Source organism: Rhinolophus hipposideros (genome assembly GCF_964194185.1).
Source record: "Rhinolophus hipposideros genome assembly, chromosome: 5".
Taxonomy (NCBI): Eukaryota; Metazoa; Chordata; class Mammalia; order Chiroptera; family Rhinolophidae; genus Rhinolophus; species Rhinolophus hipposideros.
The window spans coordinates 93887949-93902535 of NC_138051.1; the positions used below are offsets into that span (position 1 = coordinate 93887949).

At 49.6% G+C, this 14587-nt stretch overlaps 1 protein-coding gene across 1 annotated transcript; it reads right to left on the reverse strand.

Annotated features, from left to right (window-relative positions):
* Window positions 1–327: 327 nt before the first annotated feature.
* On the reverse strand, window positions 328–4981 carry LOC308497923 (alpha-1-antitrypsin-like; the record flags this gene model as incomplete). Its single annotated transcript, XM_081048993.1, has 4 exons — window positions 328–522; window positions 1976–2123; window positions 3653–3734; window positions 4354–4981. 4 exons carry the CDS (start codon window positions 4979–4981, stop codon window positions 328–330), a joined length of 1053 nt encoding a protein of 350 aa, XP_080905119.1.
* Window positions 4982–14587: the final 9606 nt, after the last annotated feature.

Below are 14587 nucleotides of genomic sequence, written 5' to 3' on the forward strand. Positions count from 1 at the left end.
CAATTAAGTAGGTGTCCCCACCCATCTCCAGTAGGTCCATCTCTTTTCATTGCTGGTTTTCTATATCTGTTAAGTAAATAGTTTCAGTCAAAATGTTATGCTTGCTGAGCACAGTGCTTGGAGAGTGTAAATAATAAATATTAAGCGGATACAAAGGTCATTGTGACTTGGATTCCACACATCCTGGAGATGTGAAGGGAAACTCAGACATGAGAGGATGAAGGATTTGCATGTCACAGTCAAACCTGGGCCAGTTCAGCCATTCTTTAATGTCATCTAGGGAAAGGACTTGGCTTGGGAAGGGAAGGCCTAACACCAGAGAGGCAATTAATTATTTTGCATGGGATTCACCATCTTTCCCACACAGAGGGGAATATTGATATGGTCGTGCTTGATGATGACTAAGAAGGGCCTGTCAAACTTGCTGGTCAGATGCCTAGACCGGGCACTCTCTTCCAAAAGGGTGGCACCGGAATGTTCTGTCCCATTCTCAACAATGGTCAGCACAGCCTTACGCAGCGCCTGGAGGAGAGAGAGCACAGAGGGCTGTTTGAAGCAGAGGCACGCTGCACCATCCCCCACTCAGGCCAGGAGCAAGGCCCAGTATTCAGGGAGCTCAAAGACGAGGTCTGTCCAGTGGTCCATTGGGCAACTGGGTCTTTATAGCATTTCCTTGATTCAAAAAACAAAACAATGAAAAACAAGCAGAATTGCCAGTTGGGTGTTTACCATTTCAGCATTTTTATCAGAGAACCACAAGATTCACAACTGGAATCATCACTGTGTAGTAGCAAGAACATGATTATCCATCATACGGTTTGGGTTGAAACCCCATTTTTCCCACTAACTGTGTCACTTCAAGGAGATGAATACACTTCTTGAATTCTTGGTTACCTCAATAGGAAAATCAAGCTACATGATATGATCATCTAGGGCCACTATGGTACTTCACGAGTATGTGAGAAACCTCAGTCAGTTTAGCTGTTCATTAAGTGTGTGTGTGTGTGTGTGTGTGTGTGTGTGTGTGTCAGAGAGAGAGACAGAGAGAGAGAGTATCTGTGTGTGCATGTGTGAGTAGTGTGCATATATGTGTGCGCGCATGAGAAGAACAAAATCTAAGATCTTCGGTAAGTGTGGGACACCGTCAATGGGTCACACCTACTTACCTAACATCTTTTTACTCTTCTCTCCCTGGGGCTGGTCCCTTTGCTGTTGCTCAACATCATACTCAGTCCTGTCTTGTCACCTGGCCTGTCCTTCCCCAGCCATGTCCTCCCTCCCTGCAGGGGACACACGGCCCTATATCCACCTTCTCAAGGCCTGTGCCTGACTCAAACCGCACCCCTCACTTCTCCTTCCTGACCACGTTCTCTGCCTCCCCAGAAACAACCCACCACCTCAGGAGGTACAACATTTACTTGAACTTTCTGTCTCCCTTGACATATCCCTTGTTTGTAGTATTAGATTTTAAGCTCCTGGGGGGCCAGGACGTTGATGGGGACCTTCACAGCCAGGCACTCAGTTTGTAGCCTGTATTGAACTGTAGTTGGTCACCTTTAATTCTTCTGAACAAATGGCATTTTTGGCCCAAATCCCTCCTTAACTCAGACTCGGTGATTCATCGATAGCTCCCAATGTCACTGGACCCAGGGTCCAAAAGTCCTTTGAAGTACTTGACCTTAACTTTGTCTTTGTAAATATGGGTCCATCGAGGCCCAAAGAAGGGAAGGCCCTGACCGAAGATGAGGCAGAGGGTCAGTGACACAACCTCAGAGGAGGTCCCTAAAATGTCCAAAGCACATGAGGCCACCTCCTCCACTTAGTCATCTGACCACATCCCAATCTTGGTGGATCCAGTGGCATTCCTCGGCCACCTCAGTCTGTAGGTGTGTTTGTGACCCTTTGGCCTTGCTCAGTTCCCTGAGCTGCAGTCTCCTTACACATTCTGACCTACGGACACCACGGACAGACTCACCTTGGACAGCTTCAGGGGTGTGTCCTCACTGATCCCGGAGAGGTCAGCCCCGTTGCTGAAGACCCTGGTGACGCCCAGGTTGCCCAAGACGGTTTGCAGATCGTAGGTTCCAGAAATGGACAGTTTAGGCAAATGTAAACTGGTAGACCTGTCATAATAGTTGGAAAACAAAGGAATCTCACAGCATTGAAAGTTTCCTTTTCTGGTCATTTGTCCCACTTAGTGCCCTGCTTCTTTGCTCAGTGGAGGTGGATGTTGGTTTATTCTATGTTTGGGTCCTCTATACCTGTGTCGGAGAGTGTTAGAATGATGGGGATCTTCTTGTGTTGCAATATCTCTCAAATGCCACCTCCTCTGAGAAGCCGTCCAGGCAGACCCAGGGTGTCCTGTGGAAGCACTTTGCACACTGCCCTGCCGTGTTTGGTCACCCTCAGACGGGGAGTTCTCTGTGGGTGGAATCCCAGGGCAACGTGGGGTGTGGGGTCAGGTGCTGAGTGACATTTGCCCATGAATGATGAGTGACTGCCTGGGGCTGGTGGCTCAGCTCTTGTTTTCCATGGGGACAAAGTGTGGCCCCGAGAATGGTCTGACATGATCCTAGCCATGGACTTTCTATCCGTTCACCCCACACCCCATCTCTGCCAGGAAGCCCATCGCTCCCTTCTCGGGTTTCTCATGGTGTGTGTTGGTGTCACTCTCCCTGCACCTGGCACTAAATGGGGAAGGGGTACAATGTCCATGCTGAGGAAAGACTGCAAGAACAGGACTTTGCCTCCTCAGCTGTGGACACCATCCATCTCACAGAGCCCGGCTGATCCTTCAGACTGATGCTATCCTGTATCTGATAGCACGAAGTCATGCATGAGATGCCGGTCCACCCTCCTCTGGTCTGGCCAGGCCTATGTGGCAGCTCTGGGCTGGGAATCACCGTATGTCAATGGCTCTGAGGATGTTGGAGAGGTGCTTCTTGGAGAGCCTGCCTTCCAGCTGCTGCATCTGCCCCGGGTGACCCCGCCCTCGCAGCTCTGTAGCACCTCCAGCAGGAGAGCTCCTCGTCCTCGTGCAGGTGAAACATGCCCATGCAGTTGCTCATGGGCACCTTGACGCTAGTCTTCGTGTCCACATGGAGTCTCCTTCCACGAGGTGCTAAGCCTCACATTTATCCTTTCCTTGGCCTGGAGAGAGGTGAAGGTGTACATCAGCTAGAGATTGGTTAAGGTGTAGTAAGTATGCAAGAGAAAGGAGGCCTGAGGCCCCTGACCAGACACTTCCCTCTAAACCTCAGGTTCAGCATCTGTAAATGGGGGCTACAATGAGGCCATCAGGCTACTGAGGGCTTGGTGAGGATACTCGGAAACTGCAGGAATATCCAGCATTTCTATACCGCAGAGGCTAAATGGCGCAGGCCTAGGCGTGCAGAGCAAGTATTTTAAATTGGATTTGATATTTATTTATGGATGTGCTAGGATGATTAATAACAATTATTGGGAGTAGTGGGAAGCTCCCCAAGTCATACGTGGCACCTCCTCATCTGATCTCCCTGCCCCTTGTTAATTGGGGGTTCTTAGCATTCAGGGAAATCACTCTTGTTCTTACTCTAATGACCTTTTCCTGGACCAACATGTGAAATGCAGGGGCCTGGCCATCTCCCTCCCTGCTATCCCAACTCAATGTCACCATCCTGGAAAGTCAGAGGAGATGGGAACCTCGGGGTCCCCTGAGCCCAAGTTTCTCATTGGATGGGAGATGGAGACTGAGGCTGCAGAGGGAACAAGACGTGCGGAAAGTCCCACAGCACACCTGGGAGCCCAGATGGGCTGACTCCAGCCTCGCTGCTCTCAGATCCGCCTCAGATCAAGGCGCCCACAGTGTCAGGGAAGCAGCCCCTGACATTGACTGTCACCGCCCCTACCCCAGGCTATTTCCATAGACTGTTTAAAAGGCCTCAGAATGCCCTCTGGGGCCCACACGTTCCTCCTTCCGCTCCACTAGAGTTGTTCTCAGTTGTTCCATGAAACTCTATTCCCTCATGCACTCTGCTAAAGTGTGCTTTTCTGGCTGTCTGTTGGAGGACACATTGCATGTTTTACCTCCCTCCCTGGTAGGGACGTGCAGTGCACATGAGAACGTTCATACCGTAAAAGGCTCTGAAAAGTCCTGCAAAGAACCTGGTGCTTTAACTGTTTCACCCGTCGCTCCCTAACCTACTTCATCATGGAAAGTCTTTTAGTGGTTGTGTGAGGACACTCGAATAACACATGCAGAAATACACAGCCGTATCACATCGTGAACTGCCAAGGAAAGGTTAAGAACTGACTGTTTGAGAAGATTCGGGGATGTTTCCATGGGAACAAGCTCAGGCTAGTTGTGCAACCTACCTTTAAAGAAGATGTAATTCACCAGGGCGAAAACTGTGTCTTTGTCAAGCTCTTTGACCAGATCCACAATTTTTCCTTGGGTTCCCTTCTCTACATAATCGTTGATCCGTTTCTTGGCTTCCTCGGAATCCTGGAAGTTGATGGAGAAGGCTTCTGAGTGGTACAGTTTCTTGACGTCCTCCAAAAACTTATCCACTAGCTTCGCCTTCTCGCTGATGAACAAGCCATTACCGGTGGTCAGCTGCAGCTGGTTGTCTGGCTGGTTGAGGGTGTGGAGGAGATTCTGGAAGCCCTCGTGGATATCGGCCTCTGCTCTCTCAGTGAGGTTGAAACCGAGACCCTCCAGGATCTGGGTGTGAGTTTCACCCTTGGTCCCCAGGGAGAGCACCGCGAAGGCTGCAGCGATGCTCACTGGGGAGAAGAAGATGTTGGTGGAGTTGGACTGACGGGCCACCTGGCGGTAGAGGCTGAACGCGAAGTCTGCCAGGTTCGGGGCAATCCTGTGGCTGGCCGGCTGGTCACCGTGCTTGGCTGCGTCTGTCTCCTGGACACCCTCAGCCAGGGAGCCAGGGACCAGGCACCACAGGCCTGCCAGCAGGAGGAGGCTCCACGTGATGGAGGATGGCATTGTCCTGCAAGAGGAGAAGGGCCCCATACCCAAGTCAGGAACGAGGTGAGTCCCCCTGGCCACCGATTAACACCATGAAAAGCATCCAGAGTCTATTAAACATCTACTATGTGCCAGCCCTGTGCCAAGCCTTTGCCTACGTCATCATCCTCGGAAGACTTAGAACAATAGCTAAGACTTCTACAGTGCTTACAGACACCCAGCTGCATTCTGAGCCCTTTACTGTTTCATTTCATTGTCCTCTTACAACAATTCTATGAGGTAGGTAACACGAGTTCTGACAATTAAGTTCGCGAACTCATCCTAGAAAAGGTGCTACATACCCCATTGCTGAATGTCACCTTCCAAGCACTCCCGTTGGGAAGCTATGCACCAACACCAGTGCCTAGTCCACCCTTCAAAGCAATTTTAGAACTCTTTTTTTGGAATGGCATTCAGAGCTTTCGACGTATTACCCTTGATGTCCTGAATATCATCAAAATGTTCCTTTCAATATTTCCTTTATGTTCGGGTAAAAAAAGAAGTCATTGGGGGCAACATCAGATGACTACGGAGAGTGTTTCAATGCAGTTATTTGTTTACTGGCTAAAAACTCCCTCACAGACAGTGCTGTGTGAGCTGGTGCATTGTCGTGATACAAGAGCCATGAATTGTTGGTGAAAAGTTCAGGTCTTCTAACTTTTTCACACAGCCTTTTCAGCACTTCCAAATAGTCAAGTTGGTTAACTGTCCAGTTGGTAAAAATTCATAATGAATAATCCCTCTGATATCAAAAAAGGTTAGCAGCATTGTTATGACTCTTGATTTAGACTGACAGAACTTTTTTGGTCATGGAGATTTGGCTGACTTCCAATGTGCACTTTGACGCTTTGTTTCAGGGTTGTATTGGTACACCCATGTTTCATCACCAGTGATAACACAGCCCAAAACATCATCTTGCCTCTCCAAAAGGTCTTGGCAAACTTCGACTCTCCTTTGCCTTTGTTCATCTGTGAGCTCCTTTGGGACCCCTTTTGCACACACCTTTCTCATGACAAGATTTTCAGTTAAGATTTTCCTGTTTCTGCCGATGTTTACTTGGTCTGCTATGCTTCTGAAAGTCAGCTGACGGTTTTGACGCACAATTCTACGAAATTTTTGCAGTCAGTTCTGCTTATTACTGGCCGCCCTGAACTCTCTTCATCAGTGACACGTTCTCTCCCCTCAGAAAAACGTTTAATCCATTTGTACACTGCCATTTTCTTCATGGCATTATCCCCATAAACTTGGACTAACGTGTCCCTGATTTCATTTCCACTCTTGCCAAGTTTAACAAAAAATTTAATGTTTGTTCATTGCTCTAAATCAAGCTCAGACATTCTTGCAACGGCACACAAAAACACACAACCACAATAACGAACACCATTCAGCAAGACACCCCCACACGTCGACACGAACACAGCTGTGAGACACTGATATACCAAGGGTGTGAAACCTTCCCGAGCTGTTTGTACAGTGCTGCCCATGTATAAGCGCACGGTGGCAAGTGCGCGAACTTAATTGCCAGAACTTAATTGTCAATTCCCAATCTACAGACAAGGAGACCAAAGTTTCAAGGGTTTAAGTCACATGTCCAAGGTCAGAGAGCAAGTAAAGGAGCAGCACCAGAATCATACAGACGGGTAGTGTGGGTCCAGAGTCCATTCTCTAGAATGTTCCACTAACATCTGCAATGACCTGAGGTGCAAACACAACAGTCCCTGTTTTACAAAAGAAGAAACCGAGGCACCGGAGCATAAGGTACACGTGCACAATCACCCAGGAAGGAGCCAGATCAGGCCTAGGGATGACTGGATCTGGAACAGCCACAGTGGGGGCTGCCGTTGACCCCTGTTATTTAATGGACAGAGAGGATCTCACCCAGTGATATTCAGCCAGAACACAGTGGGGCTGTGAGGAAACCCATCGGGCCTGACTTTGGCCCAGACTCTCCCTCGCTCCACACACTTCATTCATCTCTCCTTTTGTGCAACTACTACAGCCCACACCTGTAGGCCACTTGAGCCTGAAGTGGATTAATGTCTGATCCTGCACATTCCAGGCCTGGGGGATGCTGTTAAAAAAAAAAAAAATGCCCACGAGAGTCCTTAACCTCAAGGCCTTCTCAGAACAGACATTAACCTTTGTCTCATGGAGTATCTTGTTATCTTCATTTTACCAGATGTCAAAAGTGAGCTCTGAGCAGATCGCTACAGAGCTGGTGAAGCAGAGCTGGGACAGGCAGGGCTCTTTGCGGGGTGTTGTCCTGCTAACTCCCTCCCTGAGGTAGGAACTTGGGTGCTTCTAGGGGCCGGCACACAGGGAGTCCGCTGTCTCAAGCTCAGAACTATTAACATTCTGGGTTGTGGGGGGCTGTCCTGTGCATTGTAGGGTGTTTAGCAGGATCCTAGATAAAACTAGATGCTGGTAGCAACCCCCAACCCCCAGGTGTGACAATCAGAAATTCTCCAAACATTTCCCAGTGTCTTCTGAGGTGAAAAGTGCCCCTGTGGAGGTCCCCTGTGGGGGCAGAGGGGCTCGGAGCATGAGGCCCACTTGGGAGGCCTTCTCCTCCCTGGTTGGACAGACTTCTCTCGTTTCAGAGTGGTTTGGGTCAAGGGAGTCCCAACTGAATTTTCTCACTGGGGCCAAAGTGTTCAGTAGACCCAGTCGGTTTGGGGTGTCCATTGTTCTTGGGCGGGGGACCCTGTCGAGGGATCCCAGCATTCTGCTGTGGCATGTTGTGCCAAGGCCTCAGGAGACAGCAAACAAACCTCCTCACCTGTCATCTGGGAGCTCGAATGGCCCTGTGGCCCTTGTGCCACTGGGAACTTAATGACAGCCACTTGGAAGAGATTTTTAATAACAACAGGGTCTGAGTATGAGGGCTGCCCCCACTGAACACTCACACAGCCACAGGCCCCAGAAGCCTTTCCCAGGCTGGCCCCACAATGAGTCTCAGGTCCCAGACCCCAAATCGCAGTTCCGGCACTCGGTCAGCTTACCTGCCCACCTGGGCAGCACCTGCCTCCCAGCTCTGGGGTCAGAGGACAGGCCTCAGAGATGCTTCTTTCTCCAGTGACATGGGGGTGGGGAGGGGAGGCAGGAGGTGGTGGAAAAGAATTGCTTTTAGCTTTAGATAGGCCTGGGTTCAAATTGCCTCTGTCATTTATCACCTGTGGACCCAGGACAAAACTTTTCATTTCTCTGATCCTCCTCTTTAAAATGAGATTGTTGGGAGAAGTGAATGGAATCAGTCTACTCATCAAACTCAGCCAGAAAGGGGCCCGGGGATCAGCTCTTTGGGGAAAGAAGGTCATGGGTTTTGCAAACTAAAGCTTTTAGGATCAGTGAGGGGCCAACAGATAGCAAGATGGGTCACGGACCCAGATAAGAAAGGGGAAGAGGTGACAGAACAGGCAGCAGGGTTATCTGAGGAGTTAATGAATACACCTCAACCTTTCAGAGATCAAGGCCAGGGGTCTGCGGTGTAGGAGGGTGGGGGCCAGGGAGCAGAGAGGGAGACCAGGGCCATCCTCTGGAAATCTGGGGAACGGGCTGTCACAGGGAAAGCTAAACAGGCTTTCGCTTTCTCCAGTAAGATAAGGGCGTGGGATCACAGGTAAGGGCAAGGACTCCGGCTCTGGCTGAAGTTTTAAGGAGCCAGGTAAGACAGAAGGACCGTGGGGTAGAGAAGCATGGTGAAGAAGTGGGGGGCTCTAAGGTGGCTCGTCCCTGCCTCTGCAAGGTGGGAGAGTCACAGCTGAAGACCACCAGAGCCACAGGGCCCAGGCCACGCCTGGGGAGGGGAGAGGAAGGAGAAAAGTAACAGCAGAGCAGCTGTGCCCACCAGCACCTGCTGTCACAGAGGGCCTACTGTGCGCTGGGGCATCTGAGGGGAGTGATTCCGTTACCCACTGACCGTGCTGAGCAGGACAGTGGAGGCTCGCTGACTGGTTTCAAATCCTGACCCTGGCCAGTGGAGCCAAACCTGTCTGCACCTCTGTTTTCTCCTCTGTCAAGTAGAGCTAACAGTCCTGGCACGGTGGCCCAGCATCATCCCACTCCGGCGCCAGCTCAGGAGGCTCATGGAGGATTGCTTGTTCAGCACATGACACTCACTTATTCTCCAGAGAGGCTCGCTGGGCCGGTCTTGCCCACAGGCTGTCCCACACTGTCTCAGGGCTTCACCTATTTATGGAGCAGTCTCAGGGATTAGGGCGCCAAGTTCCATAGCCCAATAACTGCCCGCCCCCGCTTTTCATGCAGGAGATAAGCCTGGGGAGCTTTCGGTACCTGGCCAGCGAGCGCCTGATACCACCAGAGGGCCTAGCTGTGCCTTCCTAAAGTGGAACCAGCAGGTGCAAGGCCACCTGAGGGTGGGCTGATGGGAACCCATGACCATGCAGGACCAAGGGTTCGTCTCGCTTTGATACCCAACTCACAGAGTCATTGAGAGGAGTAAGTGATTAAAACACACCCAGAGCCTAGAACTGCGCCTGAGACATGGTTGTCCTTGCATACATAAATGTCAGTGGCCTGAAGTCACAGGGCTTGTTGCTGTCAAGGTACCAGCCCTAAGAAAGCTCATGTCAAGAGCTGGGATCTGTGACCCTCAGGCTCCAAAGTCCATTTGTCCTGGCACAGAAGGAAGATAACAGGCACCGGCCAAGTGCCAAGGCTCAGAGCAACCACATGAAAGAATGAATGACATTGGGCCGCCCTCATGTCATTAGTATCTTGCAGAATATCAAAGACCTTAAGGGATCTTTAATGCTCCTGTTTCGCTGGTGAGAAAACCGAGGCTTGCAGTGGGGAGGTGACTTCTCCAGCTCCCAGAGAATGTTCGTGGCAGGCTGTGAAAAGATCCCAGGCTGTCTGACTCCTGCTCAGGGTCCATGGTAGCCAACTGTGTGAATATCTGTAATTTGCTCTTTCCAGAGATAGGAAAGTGGAAAGCTAGCCCCAAACTATTACTTTTGGAATCTGCAGACTTGATGAGTGATTAATATTTGGTAAGAATCAGCACTAAGGAACACTTCACAGAATAATCCATAGAAGAAATTTGAATGAGTTAGGTCTCATCATTCTCATTTTTCAGTAATGGAAACTGAGGCACACAGATACCAAATGGCCTGGCCAGGGTTCTACACTAATTAGAGGCTGACGTAGGATACCTGAATTCTTTGCACATTGTTGTACTGCCTTTAGCATTTTCACTTTAACATTTTAATGCTGAAGGTCACCTCAGAACTAAAGGACATTACATTAATAATACTCAGAACATACTTTGAGGCTGCGGACTAAAGAAAAAATTAGCTTTTTAAAATTAATACACATTTCTCACTTGCTCTGTTCGCTGTGGTCTCTGTGAAAGTTCCACTGTGGCATTAAAAAGATTCTAACAGCTCTGATCTTTCATTGCATGGTGTTCACTTTGTTCTCAGGTAACCAAAGTGATAAAAAGTACCAAGGAGCATCTGGTCATGGAGACCAAATGTCCCTGGTATTATCTGTCACCTCCATCTGGCATCAGGCTTTCCCTATGGGACTGTCCTGTTGTTACCCTTTCCCATGTGACTTCACCTCACATCCCCCAAATTTCCTAGCACATGCTTACAATGGCCACCTGGACTGTTTCCCCTTGGCATGGGTTTTTTTCTGACATTTTCTTTCCAGTTCCCTCCTGAGGTTTGCCTTTCTACCTTTCCTTGTCTTTTTGATCTTAGCTGTTGTTAAAGGCTTGCTTTTTAGGTGAAGGCTTCTTTGAGTGCATTTTCTCGGATTCTAGTTGCATCAGTCAGGATGGGCTGGGTTTTGCTGCGGTAACAAATTGCTCAGAACCTCAATGGCTAGCACCCTGATTTGTTGCCTGTGTCCTCGCTGGGAAGGGAGATGCCTTGGTGAGAGTGCCTTCCTCTGATTTCTCCACCCTGGAGTTCTAATTCCATTAGTCCTGCAAGACTTGGCTTGTTTTCATTCCAAAGCAATCCTGCAGGGCCTGGCCATGAGTGTGGCCACGTGATTGCTTGCAGCACCAGTCATGAATGTCCAACAAAGAACAACAACAGAAAGGCCCCAGCTTCTGAAGGAGCTCTCAGTTGTCCAGGTTGTTTGCGGATGTTTGTGGGTTGTCACTGATGGCTCTGGAAGGACTCCGAACATGCACTGTCACCACGCTGTAAGGCCTGATTTGTTACCCATTATCTACCACCACAGATCAGCGTTCTTCAAGGGTGGGTCCTGGGTCTCCTTTTCTCTATCCCCAGGATATTGCAGATACGCAGGAAACATTAGTGTTTTCTTGTTGAACAAATGCCCACCGCCTGGGCTTGTAGAGGGGATCAAGGGAGCACGTGGGCTAGAAATCCACATGTGATCTGTATTTCCCATTTCTGAATCAGTGCACCTGTGTGAGAGCCCAGAAGCTCCCTTAACTTTTGTCTTCATTTTATGAATGAGGCTCAGATGTCCCAGTCAGGACAGAGCTCGCACTTAAACTAAAAAGTTTGTTATTTATGCTTAAAATTGAATTGGTGTGTCTTTCCTTGTAAACTGATAGAGAGATGTAAATGTCATCACCATGTTGTCCCTGCCTCAGCCTGGAGCCTGCTTGTGTGTTTCCTTCTCATCTGTTTCAGAGAAGAGCTGGGTCCTTGCTGGAGGGGAAAACTGACCTGGACCAGTCCTAAAGCCCCAGCTGTGTCTTCAGCTGGTGTTAGGCTAGAGAGGTGGACCCTGTGTGAACTGGAAGGTTGGAATTATTCATAATGTGTGAGATATCTGGAAAATGCATACTGTCGGGGCAGCCCAGGCCTAAATGAGGGACCTGCCTTCTAGAAGAGCAGGTTTTCCAACCTGCTGGAACTCCATTTCCCCATCTGTAAATTGGGGATAATGATTCCTAGCTTATGTCCTTCAACGACTGGTTTCGAGAGCCAGTGGATATATATATTTAAAATTTATTGGGGTGACAATGATTAGTAAAATTATATGGGTTTCAAGTATACAGTTCTGTAATATGTTATCTATATATCAATCACATTGTTCGTTCACCACCCAGAATCAGTTTTCCTTCCATCACCATATATTTGACCCTGGTAAGGGAGGAGGGGGTGGTAGATAAATAAACAGTGGATATATTTTAAATGCTCTGAAGAGTAGGCAAAGCTGAGGCTTACGGCTGTCCTGACTGATTGGTGGCACACTCCAGTCCTCCTTCTGACAAGGTGGCCCTGATTATTTGCCCACCCATGATGAACCCTATTGGTTCCCATCTGAGCCAATGAATTCCCCTCTGGGGTTTTAAGCTAATTTGAATTGGATCCCAGCCAATCAGAGTGCAGACTAATGTAAGGACAGGCCATTCTCAGAAGTGAAATGATGGTATCTTAGGTGAGTACACCCAGCTCATTCAGCGTTCTTGCCCTTTCCCTGGACTCTCAGGAGTTCCAACAGGCCTTTGAATCTGCCCCTTTTCTCCCACGAAATGCCGATTTGGGAGAGTGTAAAGTGTTGCGAAGGTTGCTTGCAGAGGGCTATGCACTCCGTAAACTGGGGGGGGGGGGGAGCGGGGGCGCGGTGGGAACAGCTGTAGCAGCTCAGCCACTTTCCCACTGGGGCCAAGGGGTGTTTCTCTTGCAGAAGTATGTGCTGTGGGCCCCAGCCTTCCTTATTCTTGAGGGAGGAATTCAACTCTGCATAAGTCCAGTGGGGCTGTCTGAGAGGGAGCGTGGTGATATGAGGTTTGGAAGAACAAGGAAGGCCCTAAAGCCACTTATTAGCTCCATGACCATAAGCAAGACAGCTAGCCTCTCTGAGCCTCGATGTCCTCATCTATAGAATGGGCATTAAAAAAAAGAGCTCTGCTCACAGCATCACGCTGCTGCTCTGAAAATTCAGTGAGAAAATGCTTGAATAACCCCTCCCGAGAGCCAGGCTTAGAGAAGCTCAGCATGCCACAAATAAAGTCCCTGACATTGCACCCTGCTCTATTCTTTACAAGCTGTTTTAACTATTCAATGTGAACCTCACACCAACTCAAGGTACGTTTTATGTCCATATGAGTGTATACTGAGTCTCAGAGAGGTTTGGCAACCTCACTAAAGTCACACAGCTGGGAAGTGGCAGAGTCTGAACTTGATTCCAGGTCCTTAGACCCTCAGGTCTGGCATCACTGTAGGTGTTTGAAAATGTTCATATCATTATTGGGATTTGTGGAAACTGGAAGTCTCTAGACAGAGAAAACTCAAGAGGATATGAGGCTTATTTAGGAAACAGTTGAACCCATTATATTAAATGATGTAAAACTGCACATATGTGGCCATTTTGACTTAAAAGGTGTACAATTTCTATGACTCAACCATGTTCTTTAGGTGTACATTCAACCCAGTGAGTGGCTTAGACGGTGATTACTAGATTTGTGTGAGATGGAGCAGCCCTTCCCCAGGACAAGCAAATCCCCTGAGAGCCCCAGGAGCTCGCTCCTTCAGGCTGGGGGCCCAGCCAGGCTTCCTGACTGCTGCAGCCCTTTGGCAGGGCCTTGGACACAGGTAGGAGCCACGTGGCCCTTGGTGAAAATGGCTGCTCCTGGGGAAGCCTTTAGTTCTGGCCCAGAAGCTGTGGTTTCCCTTCGAAGACCATCTGTAAAATGTGTCATCCGTCAGAGCTCAGCCAGGGAGGGCAGGCAGGGTCAGTGGGGGTCAGGGGTCTGCTATACTTCCTCTCCCACGACCAAAGAATCATTGGAATGACTTTCTAGAGCCACCCAGGATATCTTGGCCATATGTTGAGGGAGGACAAGAGAACGTAGGGTACGTGTCTTGGGGGGTTGAACCTCCTGGTAAGTTTGAACAGGTGGTACAGACCAAGAGCAGAGACCATTGTCTTCCCCTGGGGAGAAAAGACCTGCTTCTAGGAAGATGCTTTTGAAGGACCTGAGGCAGAAATGGAATGACAAGGACAGAATATATATTCCCAGTCCAATCCCATTGGAAAGGACTCCTGGAAAGATCAGCCAGAGCTGTTTGCAGAAGGACCTGTGAGCAGTTGGGGCGCAAGCCTGGCTCAGGTGACAATGTGGGATGAAGAGGGGACCTGGCCTTCGTGCTCCGCTGCTGGACACATGGCGGCTCAGTGCCCCTGTGTGAGCTGAAGGTGCTGGGAGCACCAGGGAGGCAGCCTTGTGGCAGGTGCCAGCCGCCCTGCAGGGTGAGAGGCTCGCAGGGGGTGCACAGAGGTAGGGGTTTAGCAGGAGGACTTGGGGGACCCTGGGTGGACCTCCTTGGTGGAGGCAGGGGCCCTGGGCTGGAATTTGAGTGTGTGATTCCCCTTGAGCAATTCCCAGACAAGACTGGAAACATGGAGCCTTTCCATAGTGATTGGGGAAGAGGCAGTAAGCTGTGGCTTTCAGCCACTGTTCTCTTGGCCGAGCACAGTGCCTGGACAGGGTAAACGTTTACTACAATACACATTAACATAGTGGTTACATGAAAGATCGCTGTAGCCTGGATCCCACACACATCCTGGGGACCTACAGGGAGATTCAGGGACAAGAGGATGAAGGATTGGCACACGTCACACAAGTTT